Source organism: Phaethon lepturus, unplaced genomic scaffold, assembly GCF_000687285.1.
Source record: "Phaethon lepturus isolate BGI_N335 unplaced genomic scaffold, ASM68728v1 scaffold11659, whole genome shotgun sequence".
Classification (NCBI taxonomy): domain Eukaryota; kingdom Metazoa; phylum Chordata; class Aves; order Phaethontiformes; family Phaethontidae; genus Phaethon; species Phaethon lepturus.
The window spans coordinates 1-17,021 of record NW_010561255.1 but is presented as its reverse complement, the minus strand read 5'-3'; the positions used below and the strand labels follow the sequence as shown (position 1 = coordinate 17,021).

Below are 17,021 nucleotides of genomic sequence, written 5' to 3'. Positions count from 1 at the left end.
TCGGCTATCTGCTGAAACCAACTTCTGAAGCTCTCAATGAACTGCAGATGAAGTTCACCTTAATTACCTAACAGCAGAAATTCAACAAAAAAAGAAAGGCATTTCTTAAACTGACAAATTAGCAGGCTGAGAGAATGCTGTCCTCTATTCACTAGCAAAAAAAGCAAGTCAAAATTAAAAGTGTTTTGTTTGCTGTCACTGGTCAGTTTAAAAACACAAGTTTGGTCTTCTGACAGGCAATTTTTCAAGGGCTGTTTAAATGTACCATTTTTTGGTAGTCAGCATATTTGCAGAATTCCCTGGCATTCCCCAACAATGGCCCTGCAGTTTTCAGAAGCGAATGCTTTCAAGATGAGCACCATTCCTCACCTACATAGAAAAATGTGCTTGTAAGTAAAAAAAAAAATACTTAGAGGAGAGACTGCTGCATGTCCAGCTGCCAAAGTTCTCTTCTTACCCATCCTGGAATGGAAGGTGTCACTAGCCTTATTTTTAAGTCGGTGTCCAGTTGCTGGGTATTTTTAGTATGCTAAAAATATAACCCTAACTTAGGGTAGTCACGCTTACTTTCATTAATTTTATGTTAACGTCTGCACCATGAAAACTCCAGTGACACTGTGTCAGTGCTCCTTATGTGCTGCAGAAGAGATCACTAGCTCACTACAAATAACCCACTTGTACATATAAGAAAATTTCTAGAAATAAGAGATGTCAAAGAGTTACAGGACTCATTTTCTCAAGTTTCCTGACTGAGAGCTCCTCTTCCACCTATATGTCTCACCCTAAGCCTGGATTTCCCCCTTCCTCTGCACAGATCCCCAAGCTCCAGGCCTGCAAGCATCCTGGCAGCAGCTGAAGCACCATCAAAAGGTGACAGTTTCTCTGGCCTCCAAGGGCACAAGAAAAGCATACACCCAGCCTGTGACTATTTTGTGGGGGTTTTTTGGCTGGGTTTTTTGACAGTTTACGTGTGTCCAAACCAAAGGAACAGGAAGAAGCCAGAAGTTTCCACTCACCCAGATGGCAAGACTGCATTTCATTTTGTAGAGACATAAAGTAACTACAGGAAATGCAAAATCCCACTGCTAGGGCGAGTGGAAATTTCTGTCTTTTCCCTCCCACCCACTATAGTCAACATATATCTGGGCAAAGAAGTGGCAGATGATGGAAACTCATATGAGCCATCCATATATTAGTAAGAGAGGGGCAACCAGAACACATAGCTATCCCAGGTTACAAGTATTACAATTGTATCTCACACAGATCATAACGTCTTTGGACATAAATTCAGGCAGACAACACAGCAGGGGACACTGCTTCTAGTGTATTGAAACAGAAGTTTTCATGTGGGAAGTTCTCAGAATGATTAAAGTTTCACAATTACTAATGTTGCATTAAGGTGAAGGATAACAAAGCACATCAAGAATTAAGTTGCACGTGTTCAGTATGATGCCCAGGACCCAACTCAACAAGCCAAAACCTTTTGCAAAGTAGTGCCAGTGATCATGCAGGGTATACTAGTGACAGCCACCTTAAATCTAAAACAACATTAAATTCATGAAGCCAAGTTGAAGCTTGACAAACTACCAGCCAATTTCAGCTTCTCTTAAAGACACCTCCCCTTCTGGGGGGCATCATATTTTTCTGACACTGAGACAAGTTTGTCCTTTTAAAGGTGGGCAGAGCCTCCAGATCCCAACTATCAGCCAGTTCCCTTTCACTGGGGATGCCTCTTCCTCCCCAGCAGTGGCAGGTCAAGCAGCAGCCAGCCTCCCCACTGCCTCCCTGCTACCAGGAAAGGCAGAAGAACAAGCATTTTCTCCACCCCACAAGCAAGCGATGCCTGCAGCAAAACTCATGAAGGCTTTACCTTTCTAGACCACAAGCTTCTTGGCAGAAATAATCATCAGTTAAGTACATAAGTGAGCACCAAGACTGCACTGCAGCAAGCTGGCCCTCTGGAGGCAGAGCCACAGGGCAGCCCACAGAACCAAGCTGCAGGCTCTCCTGGACATCCCACCACAGGATTATGGCCAAGCAGCAGCTCTACCTCAGGAGGACCTAGTGAAAAAGACATCAGCAGCCCACAGCAGCTCATTCCTCCCAACTCTATCAAACCCACAGCATAACCCCAGCCCAGGAGTCCCTCCACACCTACCTGCAAGCTCCAGGCTGCGGGCTCCTGTAGATGAAAAACAGACTCACCGCCACCCTGCACATCCCAGATAGATCTACAGTTCTCTCTCTTCCCCACAAGTGAATCAGCCTCCCACACAATCAGCTGTCTCCGCCTGCTCCAGAAGCCCCACCTGTGCCCACCCAAACCAGCTTCACCTGCCTGCTCTCCCCGCTCCCCACAGAGGCAGGCCAGCCACGGGCCCGTGCTGCTTGTGTGCCAGCAGCGTGGGCCTAGCGCAGGCCATTTTCTGCAGGACCATAAGGTCTTTTGTGATGGATCACGAGTTGTCCAGCCTCCACACCAGCCCTGCATAAGTAGTAAGGGGCCCTAGATCACAAACATGAACAAACAGGCAGATCTTGTTCATGTTTCCTTCCCGAGGGCCCTGTTAGGCTTCTCCAGGCTTTTCCCTGTTCAGCGAGTGTTCTTCACGGTATGTGTAAACCGCATTAACTCTCCCCGTATTGACCCACATAACTTGAGCCTGGAATGACACTCCAAGGAGAAGTCACTTAACAGTAGTCAGAGAGCTCAAGTGCTGCAAACCCGACACACTCCATCTTGCTTTAGTCTCTGCCAAGGGTAAGGGCCAGAGGAGCCCGCGGCCCACGTGCACAGAGAGAAGAGAGAGGGAAGTGGGGTTGCTGTGCCATTAGATGGGAAAATTAAGGCTAACACAGGGTTTCTCTTCACAAGCATTCATTAGCCGTCTTCCGTGCTCACTGAGGATGTTGAGAAGAGATATAACGCAGCGGCAAAGGCAGAAAAGCTAATGCTCACCTCTAAAATGCAAACAAGGCTCGAGCAGATGAGTGTACTTGAGCTCAGGGAATAAACACATCAATTTCTCTTCCAGAATTTGGGGACTTGAAATCCTGACCCAGCAGCAAACATTTATTCCTCAGCTCAGGCCTGGTGATGCACGTGTAGCACACAGCAGACGTCAGAGGTGTGTTTTACGAGGCAGGGGAAAGAAGCTGCTTGCGCAAAGCTGAGACTTGCGGAGATGCGGTCGCATGTGACGCACTTTGGGAGGTTCATCTTCCAGAACGAATGGCTTCACTACAAAGTTTGAAAGAAGGGACAATGGAGTTGGTACGGCCTGTGGGTTTATTGTTATTCGGCCTCAGCTGAAGCACTAAGATGTCGCAGATCCTCTCCAAACCTCTGAACCTCCCATGCCACCGACAGGGCCAAGGACAACCTGCAGAGATTTACGGGGTGGCCTTACAGAAATGCATCTCTCCCCCCAGCACCATTTCTCCCAGCTAGCCCTGGCCCTCGCAGGTGAGTGCCAGCAGGGCAGCTGCTGTCCCCATCCACACAGGGCTGAGACCATCCTCTAAAACCACAAATGGAGATGATTAGAAAGTGACTTGCAAGTCTATAGACTAGGTAAGGGCATAGCTATTGGGGAAGGGATGGGCTAGACAAAGTCTGCTAGCAGCGGACTTGCGCCAGGCTTGATTTAGCACTTTTGTTAATGACTTAGTCCAAAAATGAAGAGATCATTGACAAGATCTGCTGGAGATGTGAGGTTGAGAGATGTTATTAACGCAGGGCAAAACAGAGATATCTCACAAGACAAACTAGACAATTGGGGCACAATGGAAGTGGAATAAAGCTGACTGGGACAAGGACAAAGTCATAGTCAAGAGACTAATAATAATACTTTCTGCCAAAAGATGGGAGTTCATCAGCAAAAAATAGTTAAAGAAGGACTTGGATCACCATGACCAGTCAATCACTGATGTAACTCTAGATAATGAAAACATGGTTTTTCAAGTTAGCAAAATGGCTAGTTTCAGTGCAGATAAGGAAGGAGAATGCCATTGCACAGGCTCTTCTGCAAGCCCCTGCATTATACCACGTACACGCATGTTCCCACTTTCACTGAGCCTTACAGGCATAAAGGGCCAGAAGGAGAGGGAAAGCTACCCAAGAAGAAGAGAGGGTTTTTATAACCTATCAAAAGAGAGGCAGAGAAATCACTGCCTAACAATACATATCAGCTTAAACACTACCAAGGGAGAACTACCATTTAAGCTGGGAATAGGTTTTGGCTCAAGAACAGATAGTCATAAGATGATTGTAAATAAATTTCAGCCGGCAATTAAAAGATAGCTCCTAAGCACTGAGAAGCAAAGCGACTACTGCAAAGTCTCCCAACAAAAGAAGCAGCACCACTTGCCACAGGCACACAGGCATACACAAAGACCTCCCCAAAATCTCACCAACTGGTTTTGAGGCAAACCCTGGTGCCTTCCTAAAAGGTCTCGGTGAAGAGATTGTCTATAACTAAGGGACTGGATTCAGGAGGCCCCTTCCAACTCTATGCAGTACAAGCCTGGTAATTGCTTATCACAGAGGAATTAGTGGCATTGCTGGACTGACTGAGGCAGTTAATTAGTTTACTAATATCAAGAAATAGCAACCTACTTTTGCAGTGCAGCAAGACTGGGAGAGGAGAGGGAAAGGCAAGAAAAAAGCTGCAAGCTGCTTGCCCAGCAAGTACAGACAGCCATCTATAGGAGGATATTCACTCCTCTGGTCACTGACCCGCAGCACCACCTTGGCCTCAGAGACGTTGGGAGTGCAGCATCAAAAGTATATTAAGATCATTATAACTCTGCCATCCATAAAAAGAGGGGGTAAAAAAAGCCTTGGTTGGCTTGAAATTTGAATCACATTGAGCTATGTGATCATACAGGGGATCTGCAATATATGTAAGCCCCAATGCACTACAGTTTTCTCCACACTGACTCAAGGCTGCAGCCAGCCAACATCCACCTCTGGGAAACTACCACTGGGAATGGGCTTTGGCACCCACTCTGCTCCTATTGACAGCGTAGATACACTTGAGACATGCTAAACATGATAAACACCATAAACATAAGCCAACACTTCAGCTAGCGAAGACTTTGTCTGTGTACGGATGCTTTGCTGTAGTTCCCAGGAATAAAACTAGCAGTGTCAGCTTGCGAGAGCAAGGGGTGCAAATGAATACAAAGGACAGGAGGACAAATTCTGTGAGTGGAAAAGCACTGGTGGCTCCAGGAGGAGATCCCTGAGAAGTCCTGTGGCTTCTCTGTTTACAAAAGCAACTGCTGTAGCCAGTCATATATCCTTGTGCTTTAAAGTCCACAATGTCCACATCCTTGATATCTGTCTTGGTTTCAGTCAGGATAGAGCTGGTTTTCTTCACAGAAGCTAACATGAGGCTAGGTTTTGGATTTGGGATGAGAAAATGTTGATAAGGTGCTCATGTTTTGAGTTATTGCTCAGCAGTCAAGGACAGTCCAACTTCTCGTGCTGGCCTGCTAGCAAGAAGGCTGGGCGTGCATGGGGAGCTGGGAGGGGACACAGCCAGGACAACTGGCCCAGACTGGCCAAAGGGATATTCCCTACCATACGACGTCATGCCCAGTACATAAACTGGAGTTAGCCGGGGGGGGAATCACTGCTCGGGGATGGGCTGTCAATCACCGGGTGGTGAGCAATCGCTGTATTGGGCATCACTTGTTCTTGTACATTCCTTTGTCGGTATTATTATTATTGTTAACACTGTTGTTTCCTTCTCTCTTGCTGTCCTATTAAACTGTTTTAATCTCAACCCACTATTTTTTTCCCCAATTTTCTCCCCTGTCCCACTGAGGGAGGAGGGAGTGAGTGAGCGGCTGCACGGTGGTCTGCTGCCGCTGGGGCTAAACCACGACAATATCACAGTGGTGTGTGCAGTGGGAGAACCTGAGTTTGGGTTTATTCTATCTCCTCAAGGAATTTTTGACATTGTCAGAAAAAAAAGGCATCTGTAAGATGCCATTAGACACTATGAGAAATACTGGAACTGCACCATGCACCACTCAGACTGGCTCCCTCGTTTTCTTTATCTCAGTTTCCAAAGGCACAGAAATCTAGGGGCAGCTAAAGCCAGACTCTCTGAAGAAGAAATTATTTTCTCCACAGATCTAAGGCCCTGGAATGGGTCTGTGTGTGATTTAAAAAAATATGTGTTTCTGCTTATTGTCTTCCTTATATCTATGCTTAAGAATATGTGTGGGTTTGGTTTTTTTTTAATTTTTATTTTAGTTACTTTTTGTTTTAATTACATTTACTGCTTGGACTATTGACATCAGTGATGCAGAACCTTAATGTGTATTATCGCACTTAACTCACAAATCTAAATGACATCTATGGGGAAGAGTCAGGCTGGAGACAAGCGTGGGAATACTCAGTCTCACATTTTACTCCTGCGTGGAACTGAGTATTCACACAGCTTTTGCAGACAGAGCAAGACATTTCTGCGCAATAGGGCTGAGGGGTCCACAGAGATTTTTGCAGATGGCAACTATTTGTTACCCAAAGGAAAATAAAAGAAGGAAAAAAGCATTAATGTGCTGACATGGTAAACAATATAGGTTTTCTAAGAGTCCTGGCATTTTCTGATGGCTTAGTCCCTGAGCATTTGGACCTCTCCCAGCCTCGCAGTCGTCTCTAGCACTGGTGTTTGTCTGGTGTGCCGCACAGCGACAGGAGCGGCGAAGAGCCACGATGGAGCCAGTGCAGAGCCCTGCTTGCCGGTGGGCCGGCCAAGGTGAGCCGTCTCACACCAGCCTTTGGAAACGTCGGGTACGTTTGTGCCTCCGCCTCACCTCTGCCTTCATCCCCGCGGGTGCACCGGCAGGTGGCCAGGATGGGAGCATAGCACGGCGCTGCTGTCGTGAGCCCATGGGTGAGAAAAGCTTCTCCAGATGAGTCACATGAAGTCCACGTGGTTTTCATGCTGGCTTGAGTATTTGTAGAGTCATCTGGGTCTGACTGCCCAGTTGCTCCAGCAGCTACAAGCCAGACAGTATTTGTACGGTGAGTCCGAGGTGCCTTTGGTGGCTGCTTGGTCACACGAACCCGGTAAGAGAAAAAGCACAGTTCAGGAAGAAGATGGTGGCAGAGCAGGTGTGAAAAGATAGACCTTAAAATGCTCGGTCTGCCTTAAAGCAGTGTGCAACTTGTGTTCATTGGCATGAAAGGTTTCAGTTTCTTTGATTTGAAAGTATGGGAGGGGAAAAAAAAAAAAACCCACACCAAAAAAGACAATTAGGTAAGATCCATCTGATACCAGCATTGAGCTGCCTGGAGATGTACAATGCTGCATCTATGAAGGCCTTGTGTGGGTGTGTGCTTATTCTTCAGGCTCAGAAATCTTTCAATGGCAATTTATTTATTTTAATGGTAATCTGCTTTTGGCTCAAGACCTAAAACAAGCATGCAAGTATTGACCAGCAGAGAAGTCACCTGCATGACATTGCCAGGGTTGCTCTCCCGGCAGAACAGTTCTCTCACACTGAGAACGGAACTCTTTCAGGACCCAGAATTCAGCTCCCGGGTTAGTATCACATGGTCTTCCAGGCACCAGAAAGTTCCTGCTGGCTTTAAGTGCACATCGAAAGAGTGTCAAAAGGGTGTCACAGGCCGTGCATCAAGCTATGGCAGGAAATGGGGACCAGGTTCCTCCACTTCACAGCCAGAAGGCCCTAGCTGCAGGCAGGTTAGTTCAGCAAGCCCCAGCTAAGTCTTATAATCCAATAAATAACCCCAATTATTTTTGTCGACATGGACATGGCAACCATTTCTTCAGTACAAGCTCTGCAAGAACCTGAGAAACCACTGACGTCTGCAGCAGCTGTGGGCTGTCCTCCACACAAGCCTCTTTGGAACAAAGAGAGGCCCACATTGGGCTGCCTGCCAGGGGCCATGCAAAGGGACATCCTGCAGCCTGGCCCCTCTCCTGCTTTATGGGTCCCCTTCTCTTTCACTGCACGGCCAGTTGATCGTGCTCTTCCCTTAAGGTGCCTGCTCTGGGACAAAGGATAAAGCTGGACCCCTCCACAACAGGAGCTGGGCTCCCCCATTGAACCGTGTCAGCTCTTCAGAAGTGACATCTGTGTGCTCAGCTCCATGCAGAGTCACCATAGTGCTAGGTCATCCTACAACATGGACTCCTTCAGTAGCTGAGCATACCAGGCAGCAGTTAGGCATTTATTACTGGGAGGAACGTTACTCAGAAACACACTTGAAAAATCTGGTTATCAGGGTAGAACACAGAAGATGCCAGGCTTGCATCCAGCTCCAGCATTTACCCTACAAATTGGTTGCTGTGGGAAAAGAGCTTTCACCCAACACCGGCTGCAGCTGCCACCTCTGACCAGTCAGTCAAGGATTTACCAAAAGGAGTGAGAAATAAAGGGGGGGAAGAAAAAAAGTGGGGGAGAAGCAGATGAGAAGAATGTGGCATCAAGTTCAATAATCATTAATTTGGTTATGAAGAACTCTCTGACCCTTCGCCCACGGCCGGAAGCCACTGCGCAGCAGGAACCGTTTGTGAAACCACTCCGTGGAAGGTCAACATACTGTAGGTTCAATATGTCTGATGTGCATTTGTTTCACCTTCACCACCACCCTCCACAAACTGAAAATTAAGCATTGAGTTTATTTAAGAATCTTTACTCTTTTTTTTTTTCCAATTTAAATTATACTTCCGAAATACAAGTAAAAAACCTCACAATGAAATATGTTGCAGATTTCTACAAAATAGTCTAAACAATAATGCACTTACATCATTTACACAATTTACCTTCACAATAAAATAGGAGCGCTTGGATCAATATTTACATATTGACAGAGAACGCGGTTGTGCAGCCATCTGCTTCTGGTGCTGTCTCCTGCCGGAGTACCTCCGGGAGACCGCAGCCTGCAGCTGCACACAAATCCTTCTGCAGGGAGAAAGCCCTGCCAAAGTCTTTCTAGGTGCAGGGACCTGCCCACAGGGTGCCAGAGACCAAAATGGTGGCAAATGTTTGCTTTTTCATCTTAAAGCCACCACTGTAGCCACATGAGCACACATCGATGAGTTATTTAAAAAATTCCCTGATAGAAAATTTTGCTTCGCTATATTAGGCACTTCACTATAAAAGCTATTTATTATGGCTTACGCAAAACAATTCTCTTTCCTCAGGATATGGACTTGGCAGAGTCAGTGAGAGCAAGAGATGTGTCCAAGGGCACACTGTTGAGCCAATGTTTTGGGTTAGCCTGCATTATAACTTTAGATCATATTACTTAATACCAGTCCTGAAGGAAGTATTTTATCAAGACCTGATCTTTCCAGCTACTCAAGCAGTCAGTGTATTTTAAAGCTCAGTATATCTGCACTTTTCCCCCAAATTACTGGTAACTAGAGCTTTCCCTCTTACAATAACTTAACTACTTACATCCATGCTATTCACTGTGCCGTTGGGTGACATATCCCACATATGATTGTCTTAAAAGAGTATACCGTAGGTTGAGGGATTATTTACATGTCTTAACATGTAGAAAATAAAGTTGTAATTTACCAAATAATAAATATAGATCAACAGAGTACAATATTGAAAAAAAATAAGTTAGAATGATTCTCCAGGTGTTGAATTCCCTCCCTTAAGGCCTGAGCTAGAGAACAAAAAACAAACAAACAAAACAGTGATGTTTTTTCAATGGCTGGAAAACATTTTGGATAGGGGTCCTTATTAGACACTGGCTGTTTGAAATGAGATGTTTAGCTAAGCTGACAGGTATTTGAAATCTATATGATCAAACAGCAAAACTTACCTCCAAAAGGAGTCTTTTGGGTAAAACAATTTAGACCAAACATTAATACTGAGTTTATTAGGAGGTTCCTGCAGATTGTCTCGACATTAATTCAGCAGCAAGGAAATAAGCATACAGTTAAGAACACAACGTATTTGTGAGGCAAATACGTGTTAGTGCACATGATTTTCCAAAAACTTCACTCCTCAGCTACATTTGTGCCTATTTCAGAATGCTTCTAACTAGATGGTTAATAAAAGCCTTCTCATGACTATAGCTAAGTTTGCCATTTAAAAAATTAACTGAAAAACAGTTAGGAGTAACTTACTCAAGAACGATGCCAAACTTCAGGTCCAAATACATCAGAACACTGAGAAATTTGGAATCCAAGTTTAAAAAAAAAAAAATCCTAAAACTTAGGTCTATCAAACATAAAATAAAAAAAAAAAAGAGAAAAGATTAAAAGCAGTGGATCTGCTCTCAGAATTGCACGCTCACCAGGTTTGTAAACTCTACATGAAGTCAATGATGCACCGTTCGCTCTAAGAGGTATAATGTAGTTGCTCAATGCAAAGCAGTGCAGATGCTTTGTCTGTAATTTACTTCATGTCTCCTTTTTCTCTTCCTTGAGGATATAAGCATTTAAAGTAATTCAGTAGCTAAAAAGTCTGTCTTATGGGAAAAGGTCTGGGTTTACATGGAAGGCGGGGTGACAGGCGTCCACGTGGATGCTAGCCTGGCATGTGCAGAGGCGTCGTACTGGCTGTCGGGCAGGTCCGTGGGTGCCCCGCCGTCGTACAGCGGGGAGGCGGAGGAGGCGGCAGTGACCGGGTGCGGAAGGGCAGTGTAGTGCGCTGGAGAGCCACGTAAAAACTGGGAGCTCAGGCCGTTGGACATCCCGCTTGACTGAGACACCGGTGTGATGGTGCTGTTACTCACCGACCATAAGTTAGGATACTGACTGAAAGAGGCAAAGTGATAAATAAAATAGGTTATTAGTGACTCCAGTGCCTGCTGGTAGTTGCTCAGGTCACAACACAGCTCCCAGGCTGGGTTTGTTTGCTGGGGACAGTGAATTTCTTTAGGAAGCTGCCAGCCACTGCGAGGTAGGAAGGACCCCCAGGCAGGAGGTCATGTTCATGGCACCCCACCAATAAACCTAACCTCCCTGTTTCCCAACAGCGGATCCAGCACTGGGTATGCTAGCCAATTTTAAGCCAAGCTGAGGAATGAACACACTGGCCTGAAAAATGCAGAGGTTTGAGAGCCGATTCCCGTGCCATGCCATGCCCTTTCCTCAGGGGAAAGCCGCATGGTGGAGGTGGCTGGACACAGCAGCTGTTGGACCCAGACGGGTTGGAATCCATTGCCGTTGAGTCTGTCAAAGCTCTAATCCCCCTTGAGTGCCTCTGTAGTCAGAGAAGGACAGATGCCTCCAGACAGCAACCCAGCCCTCCTAGGGCCTTGTTCCTCATCTCGTGTTAGAAGGGGAAGAGCTAGATCGATGGCTGCAGATTGCACGGATACTACAGAAAGGGCTGCTTAAAGGGAAAAAAAAGCCTTGTTGGGACACCACAACCTCCACTCTCTCTCTCCTCTGGGTATGTATACACACACGCACATGTGTAAACACACATATGAATTAAAATAAACAAGCTGATTCAAGAGAAACACTAAGAGAAAAAGTTCAGTCCTGCTGTGTAATATTACACAGAGCTTTCTACCTATCGATCCCAAGCAGTTTAGCAAAAAAAGATAAATATTCTTCTCACTTTACAAATAGGGCCTTGGACAACAGGGGTGGCAGAAATGCCTTCCTCCAGGCCCCACAGTTCCAGTTCTACTGGTTTTATCTACTGGAAAGCTCTTAGTTCAGCAACTGAAACTCAGTGGACTTTGCAACTTTCCAGATATGGATCTTGGGGACCAGACATGGAAAGACGTGCTAAGACCACCTGTTTACTTCATTAACATACGTTCAGGACTAAACTTATGTTCAGTAATACGGTTATTTTACACTGGGTAATAGTACATCCTCTGATTAATAGCTAAGTGCCTATGTGCATGGTTCAAATAAAAATGCTTTCCACAGACAGAGTGGTAGATCCCAATTGCCAAGAAAGATGCCCAAACCTCAGCCCTCTGTAAATAGCAAAGATTTTACCACCTTCTCTGTATTTCTTTGAATTTGCAATTTTAGCTCCAAGGAACTGACTGTAAACTAAATCTCTGCTAAAGGATCCAAAAGTTTAAATAGTTAAAAAGTACAAAGAGGAGAAAAGACACATTTATATGATCACAAAATGGCAAAGGTTTTCCACAAGTGTATAATCCCACGCTATACTGGCTTCTGTGACAATGCTCAAGTAAAGAATTACTGCCCCAACTGCTTGCTCCTTCTTCACATTATGGTTCACTGCCCCTTCGTTTGTGGCAGAACAAGGGTTTGTGGAGATGGATGGGAAAGCAGCGACTGGTTAAAATGAAATAGATCAAAAATAAGCTTTTTAAACACCATTTTGCTTAAAAGCAAAACGGAGATGAAGCTTAAAAGAGCATCTTCAAAATGAACGGATGTTTGTCTAAGTGATTTGTAATGCCTCATCTATCAAATATTGCTGTCACAAGTATCTGCATTTCCAAAACCAAAACATGAAAAAAATAACTGGTTTTGTCTGTTTCTTCAATCTTTTCCTTGTAAATAGTCCTTCTCCGTGCCACGTCCCCCTACCCCCTGACGGCCAGTGAGTCACACGTGGCCATAAAAATTTCTAATTTACCTCCTTTTTCAGCCTTCTCTTCCTAGACAGTATCAATATAGCGATTTGAGGGCTGCTGAGGGACGGACTCCTACCTGGAGCTGGTAGCTGTGCCAGTGCTGTGGCTCATGGGCAGCATCGTTGTGTGTGTGGGCACTCCTAGAGAAGACCAGTTGTCATGGGATTGCAGCATGGAAAGGCAGGCAGAGGAGTTATCGGCATAGGCTGCTGAGGAAACAAGCAAGCACTTAAAACACACTAGCATCAGACCAAATAATGATCTTGTGTCCAGATGCAACGTATAACAGCTTTAAGCCACCCTCCCCATTACCGCCTTGCAAAAAAAGACAAACTTCACACACGCACAGAGAAAAATGAAGTCAGCTACCGGTTGTGTCAAGTTTACACTTTCGCTGCCACACCCCTGCCGATGCCTTGTTTTGCTCAGCTTACAAATCTTATTTCTATGAAGGCTCTATGGCCAAAAAGCTGCCTTCAAACCACCTGCTCATTCAGCCCATGCTTCCTTATTCGGTCAGCGGGAAGAGTCAGGCTCCTTACTTACACTATCCCAATCACTCTTCCGGGGCACCTTCTTTATCTCCATCACCTACACTGGCAGTAACAGACTGGCAGCCCTGGTTAACAAGCATATCCCTGGATCACACATCCCAGTTTTGAGCTGAGCATGCCACCACGGGCTCTGAAGTCTGCCTTCGGCACCATCAGGAGGGATTGTGGCTTAAACTACTTGGCTTGTGACCAAAACTGTCTGGCCAATGCGGCAGAGGCACTAGGAAGTTATAAAGGGAATCCTATACAGTCATCCGTAGCGAGAAGTAAGTTGCTGTGACAGCTGGTTAAGGGAAGCCGAAGAGATTCTTTGCGGAGGACCAGAAGGAACACCAGAGGCATTTTGTTATTTTATTCTGTTTCATGTCACAAAACTTACATAAGATTTCCAAGATGCAAGAAAAGTCCACAGAAAGCTAGTTTTCCACTTTAAAATGAACTACGAAGCGACATGCAAGATTGGTCAGGCTGCATCTAGAAGCCTGTGTATTACTTCACAATTTAAAATATTAATTTTTTTTTTTTTAATGGGAACCTTCAATATCCATACAGGCTAAAGGGCAAAAATTGTTAACAGGCCTTTGCCAGGACGAGAAAAAAAGAAAGAAAAAAATCACTCTTAAAAATGCCTTCTCTCCTCTCCCTTAACTACCTACTACTTAAGGCACTAAGCCTTAAGCTATTTGGCTACTTCTGCACACAACTTGTAAATAGCTCTGCAGTTTACTCATCTCCACATCGTTTCTGCGGCGCGTTAACTACGGCAGCAGGCAAGTAAAACTGACAGAACCAGGCCCTGGGCTATTACGTGATAAGAACACGTGACACTAACAGAACCAGACATACACTTCTCCATTTCGTTGCGTTACTTGTAACGAGTGATTAAAAGCCTCACTTTCAAACTTAACTTTAAAAAAAAAAAAGTTCCAAGTAAGTTTAAGCTCACTGGTTACAAGAATTCAAGAGCACAAGACAAAGCCAGCACAATATAATCTAATCAATTAGGAGGGGGCACCTCTACACACCCTCAGTTTCTCCATTTCTGGGGGCGCGCACTCATGGCCCCTATTTCTTTGCAACGCTGGCCCCCAGCCTTCTACCGCAGACGGAGCTAGATAGCGACCTCAAATTCTGTGGCACCGCCCGAGAGGCCCCACCGCTCAAAGCTCACGCCCCTCGCCTCATTTCCCACCTTTTGCCAGAGCTGCGACACCGGACTTACTTGGCGAGTTGTTTCTGTGGGTGTAGGGGCTGGGGTAGGGCGCGGGGCGGTGGCTCCTCAGCGACGAGTACCTTTCACAGCCGTGAGCAGGGGAGAGCGAGAGGGGGGCTCCGAACTGAGCGTGAGGAGTGGCAGGGGGGCACAGAGCCCCAGTCCCAGGAATAAGCCAGCTACCTACTGTGGGGAAGCGAGAGGTTTGTAAGACGGCTACGTAATGCAGCCGGGCGGGGAAAGAATCGCAGAAGCGACGAGGTGAATAATCGGTCAGGGAGGAAATGCACACTCGGGGAAAGGGAACAGTTTCAACACGGCTGAGAAATCTGGATCTTTACAACTTTCTGAAAATGAGAAAACGGCTTAGGAAAGCCCTGTGCCAAGCTAACAAGTTTTTAATTACCACTTAATTACAATCACAGTAAGGAAACACTGAAAAGGTTAGACCCTCCCTGACCACATGGGTAGTGTGTGGTCAGTAATTGTTAGCGTAACCTTCGGCTTTACGTTGCTCTTTGGGGGTCTCAATCTATAGCTAAGCTCTGAGGTTTCTCAGGCTGCTAAGAAGAACTCTTGAAAATTAAGTATTTTCACAGAAAAAAAATAATTCCTACTGTAGCTCCCCTCCCCCTTTATAGGCTGCAGACATTTTTTGCCAATAATCTGTTAAAACAGAAATCATTAAAACACTAACACTTTTTATTCATCTGAAAAAAAAAACTTTTTAAGTGAATGCCCCTAATTTTCTGAAAGTACTTAAAACATAAATACTATTTCAATAATGTTCTGCTGTATTTTGAAATGAACTTTTGGCTCCATATCCATATGAATACTGCTGTCCTTGTATACAATGGCAGCTGTCTTTTTGGACACGGAGGTAACTGCACGATTTCACTAGAGGATTTTGAATGTAGTACAGAAGTCTTGACCACACACAAGTAGATCATAACGTTTATACAATAATAAACCTGCATGAACCACAATCATGAGGACTGGTAATATTAGTCTCCCTATGAACTAACAAGACAGCCAGCAAACCCCGCTCTGGAAGTTTTGCTTAACTTAACAGGTGAGATGGAAGAAATCAGAGTTATGTTCATGATGCAGAATGAAAGGAAACGTACACTGCGAATACCCAGACTGCTGGTTGTCTCCCACTTCCTCCATCATCTCTTTGTGATCACTTCTGTAAAAGAAACCGTGTTGTACTTGTTAAGAATCTGCTTTTACAAATCTTTGTAAAAAACCCCCCACACTTTAAAATTTAAGAGCTCTCACCTTTCTTTTGCGTCAAGAAATGCCTTTGCAAATGGATTGTACTTAATTTTTAAAGCTGTGATCTAAAAACAACAACAAATATCTTTATTTGCATGTATCGTCATTCAATATCATACAGCTATTGGGATTTGAATTAGGACTATCCATTGAAGTTAATGAAATCACAGATTTTTGAAGAAATAAGATCAGGCACATAATACCAACCTATGGACATCAATTAAACAGCCTCTAAGGTCTGAAGTATTAGCAGAGGGCTAGGAATTAGTCCCTCTGCCAAATTCCGAGAGACTGAATCGCCTGGGTGTATTGATCAGCTAAGGAAACAGCTAAGAAAGGTAGTACACTAAAGAGTTATAAAAAGCTTCACATTTCAAGCCAGAGCAGAATTGGCATCCAAAAAAAAAAAAAACCACCAAGCTCAAAAAGATTGGTAATTTACGGATTCGTTGAACACAGACATGCTTTTTGGCTAACAGAGAAAGGCCAGTTTTGAAAATAGCACAGTTATTTCACCGTGCAGCTGAAAATGACAGCTGTATTTCTAACCATACTTGTTTGCCCTGCAAGAATCTTTTAAGAATTACTCATCTGCAACGAATCTGCAGTACATACTGAGACAAACAGAGATCAGAACTTTGTGCTATTATACATTCATATGGCTTTTACATATATTAATTTTGTGTTTTATCTTTAATAGTTTTATCTTCAAATAAAGATTTGATATTTCATGTTGTATCTTCAAACAAAGCACAAAAAGAACTGAAAACCGTCAAACAGGATCCATTAATTTGCTCTGTAAAATCCACTTTACCACGTGAAACCTCCTGGTACTTGCACCCTTTCTCCCCTGCTGTGCATACCTCCTCGTTCTGGTAGGCCGTGACGGCTATGAACTGGGTCTCTGGGAAGGAATGGCTGGTGATCATCCGCTGCGGGCCACCCACTCGCACTATATGAATCCTCGGCTCATACTTGTGCAGAGAGTTGAGCATGATCTGTGGGCAGAGGGACGGAGCAGGTGAGCAGGGCCCGAGCGGTGGCAGTCGCTGGCGGGCACAGAAAGCACCCAGGTTTAAAAGTATCGGATGGATCCGTCTTCCCAGCAGAGGAGGAAGAGGCAACAGGTACGAATAAACCCTAAAACCAAAGCGGTAAGGAAAGGAAAGGAACACCGCCACCAGACACCCCAGCTTTTTGCCTCCTCGTCCTCATCCCCGTAACTTGGTTGTTTTAGCCACAAACGCCTCGGCGATGGGCAGCCGGAAGGGTGCATCTACGACACCGTTGGCATCATCAGCTATTCAGAGCAGAAAGGCACTTTAAAAAAAAAGAAAGTAAAAACATCAAGGCACCCGTCCTCGGCGGAAAGACCATCTCTGCTGACAGAATGCGG

The 17,021-nt window shown here is 45.0% G+C and overlaps 1 protein-coding gene across 1 annotated transcript; it reads right to left on the bottom strand.

Annotated features, from left to right (window-relative positions):
• Positions 1–10,495: 10,495 nt before the first annotated feature.
• LOC104626114 (brachyury protein-like) lies at positions 10,496–16,925 on the bottom strand (the record flags this gene model as incomplete). Its single annotated transcript, XM_010293946.1, has 7 exons — positions 10,496–10,763; positions 12,657–12,789; positions 14,357–14,533; positions 15,475–15,536; positions 15,629–15,690; positions 16,489–16,765; positions 16,850–16,925. Coding segments are annotated over 7 exons (1,055 nt in total), but the record flags the coding sequence as incomplete, so codon positions are not given.
• Positions 16,926–17,021: the final 96 nt, after the last annotated feature.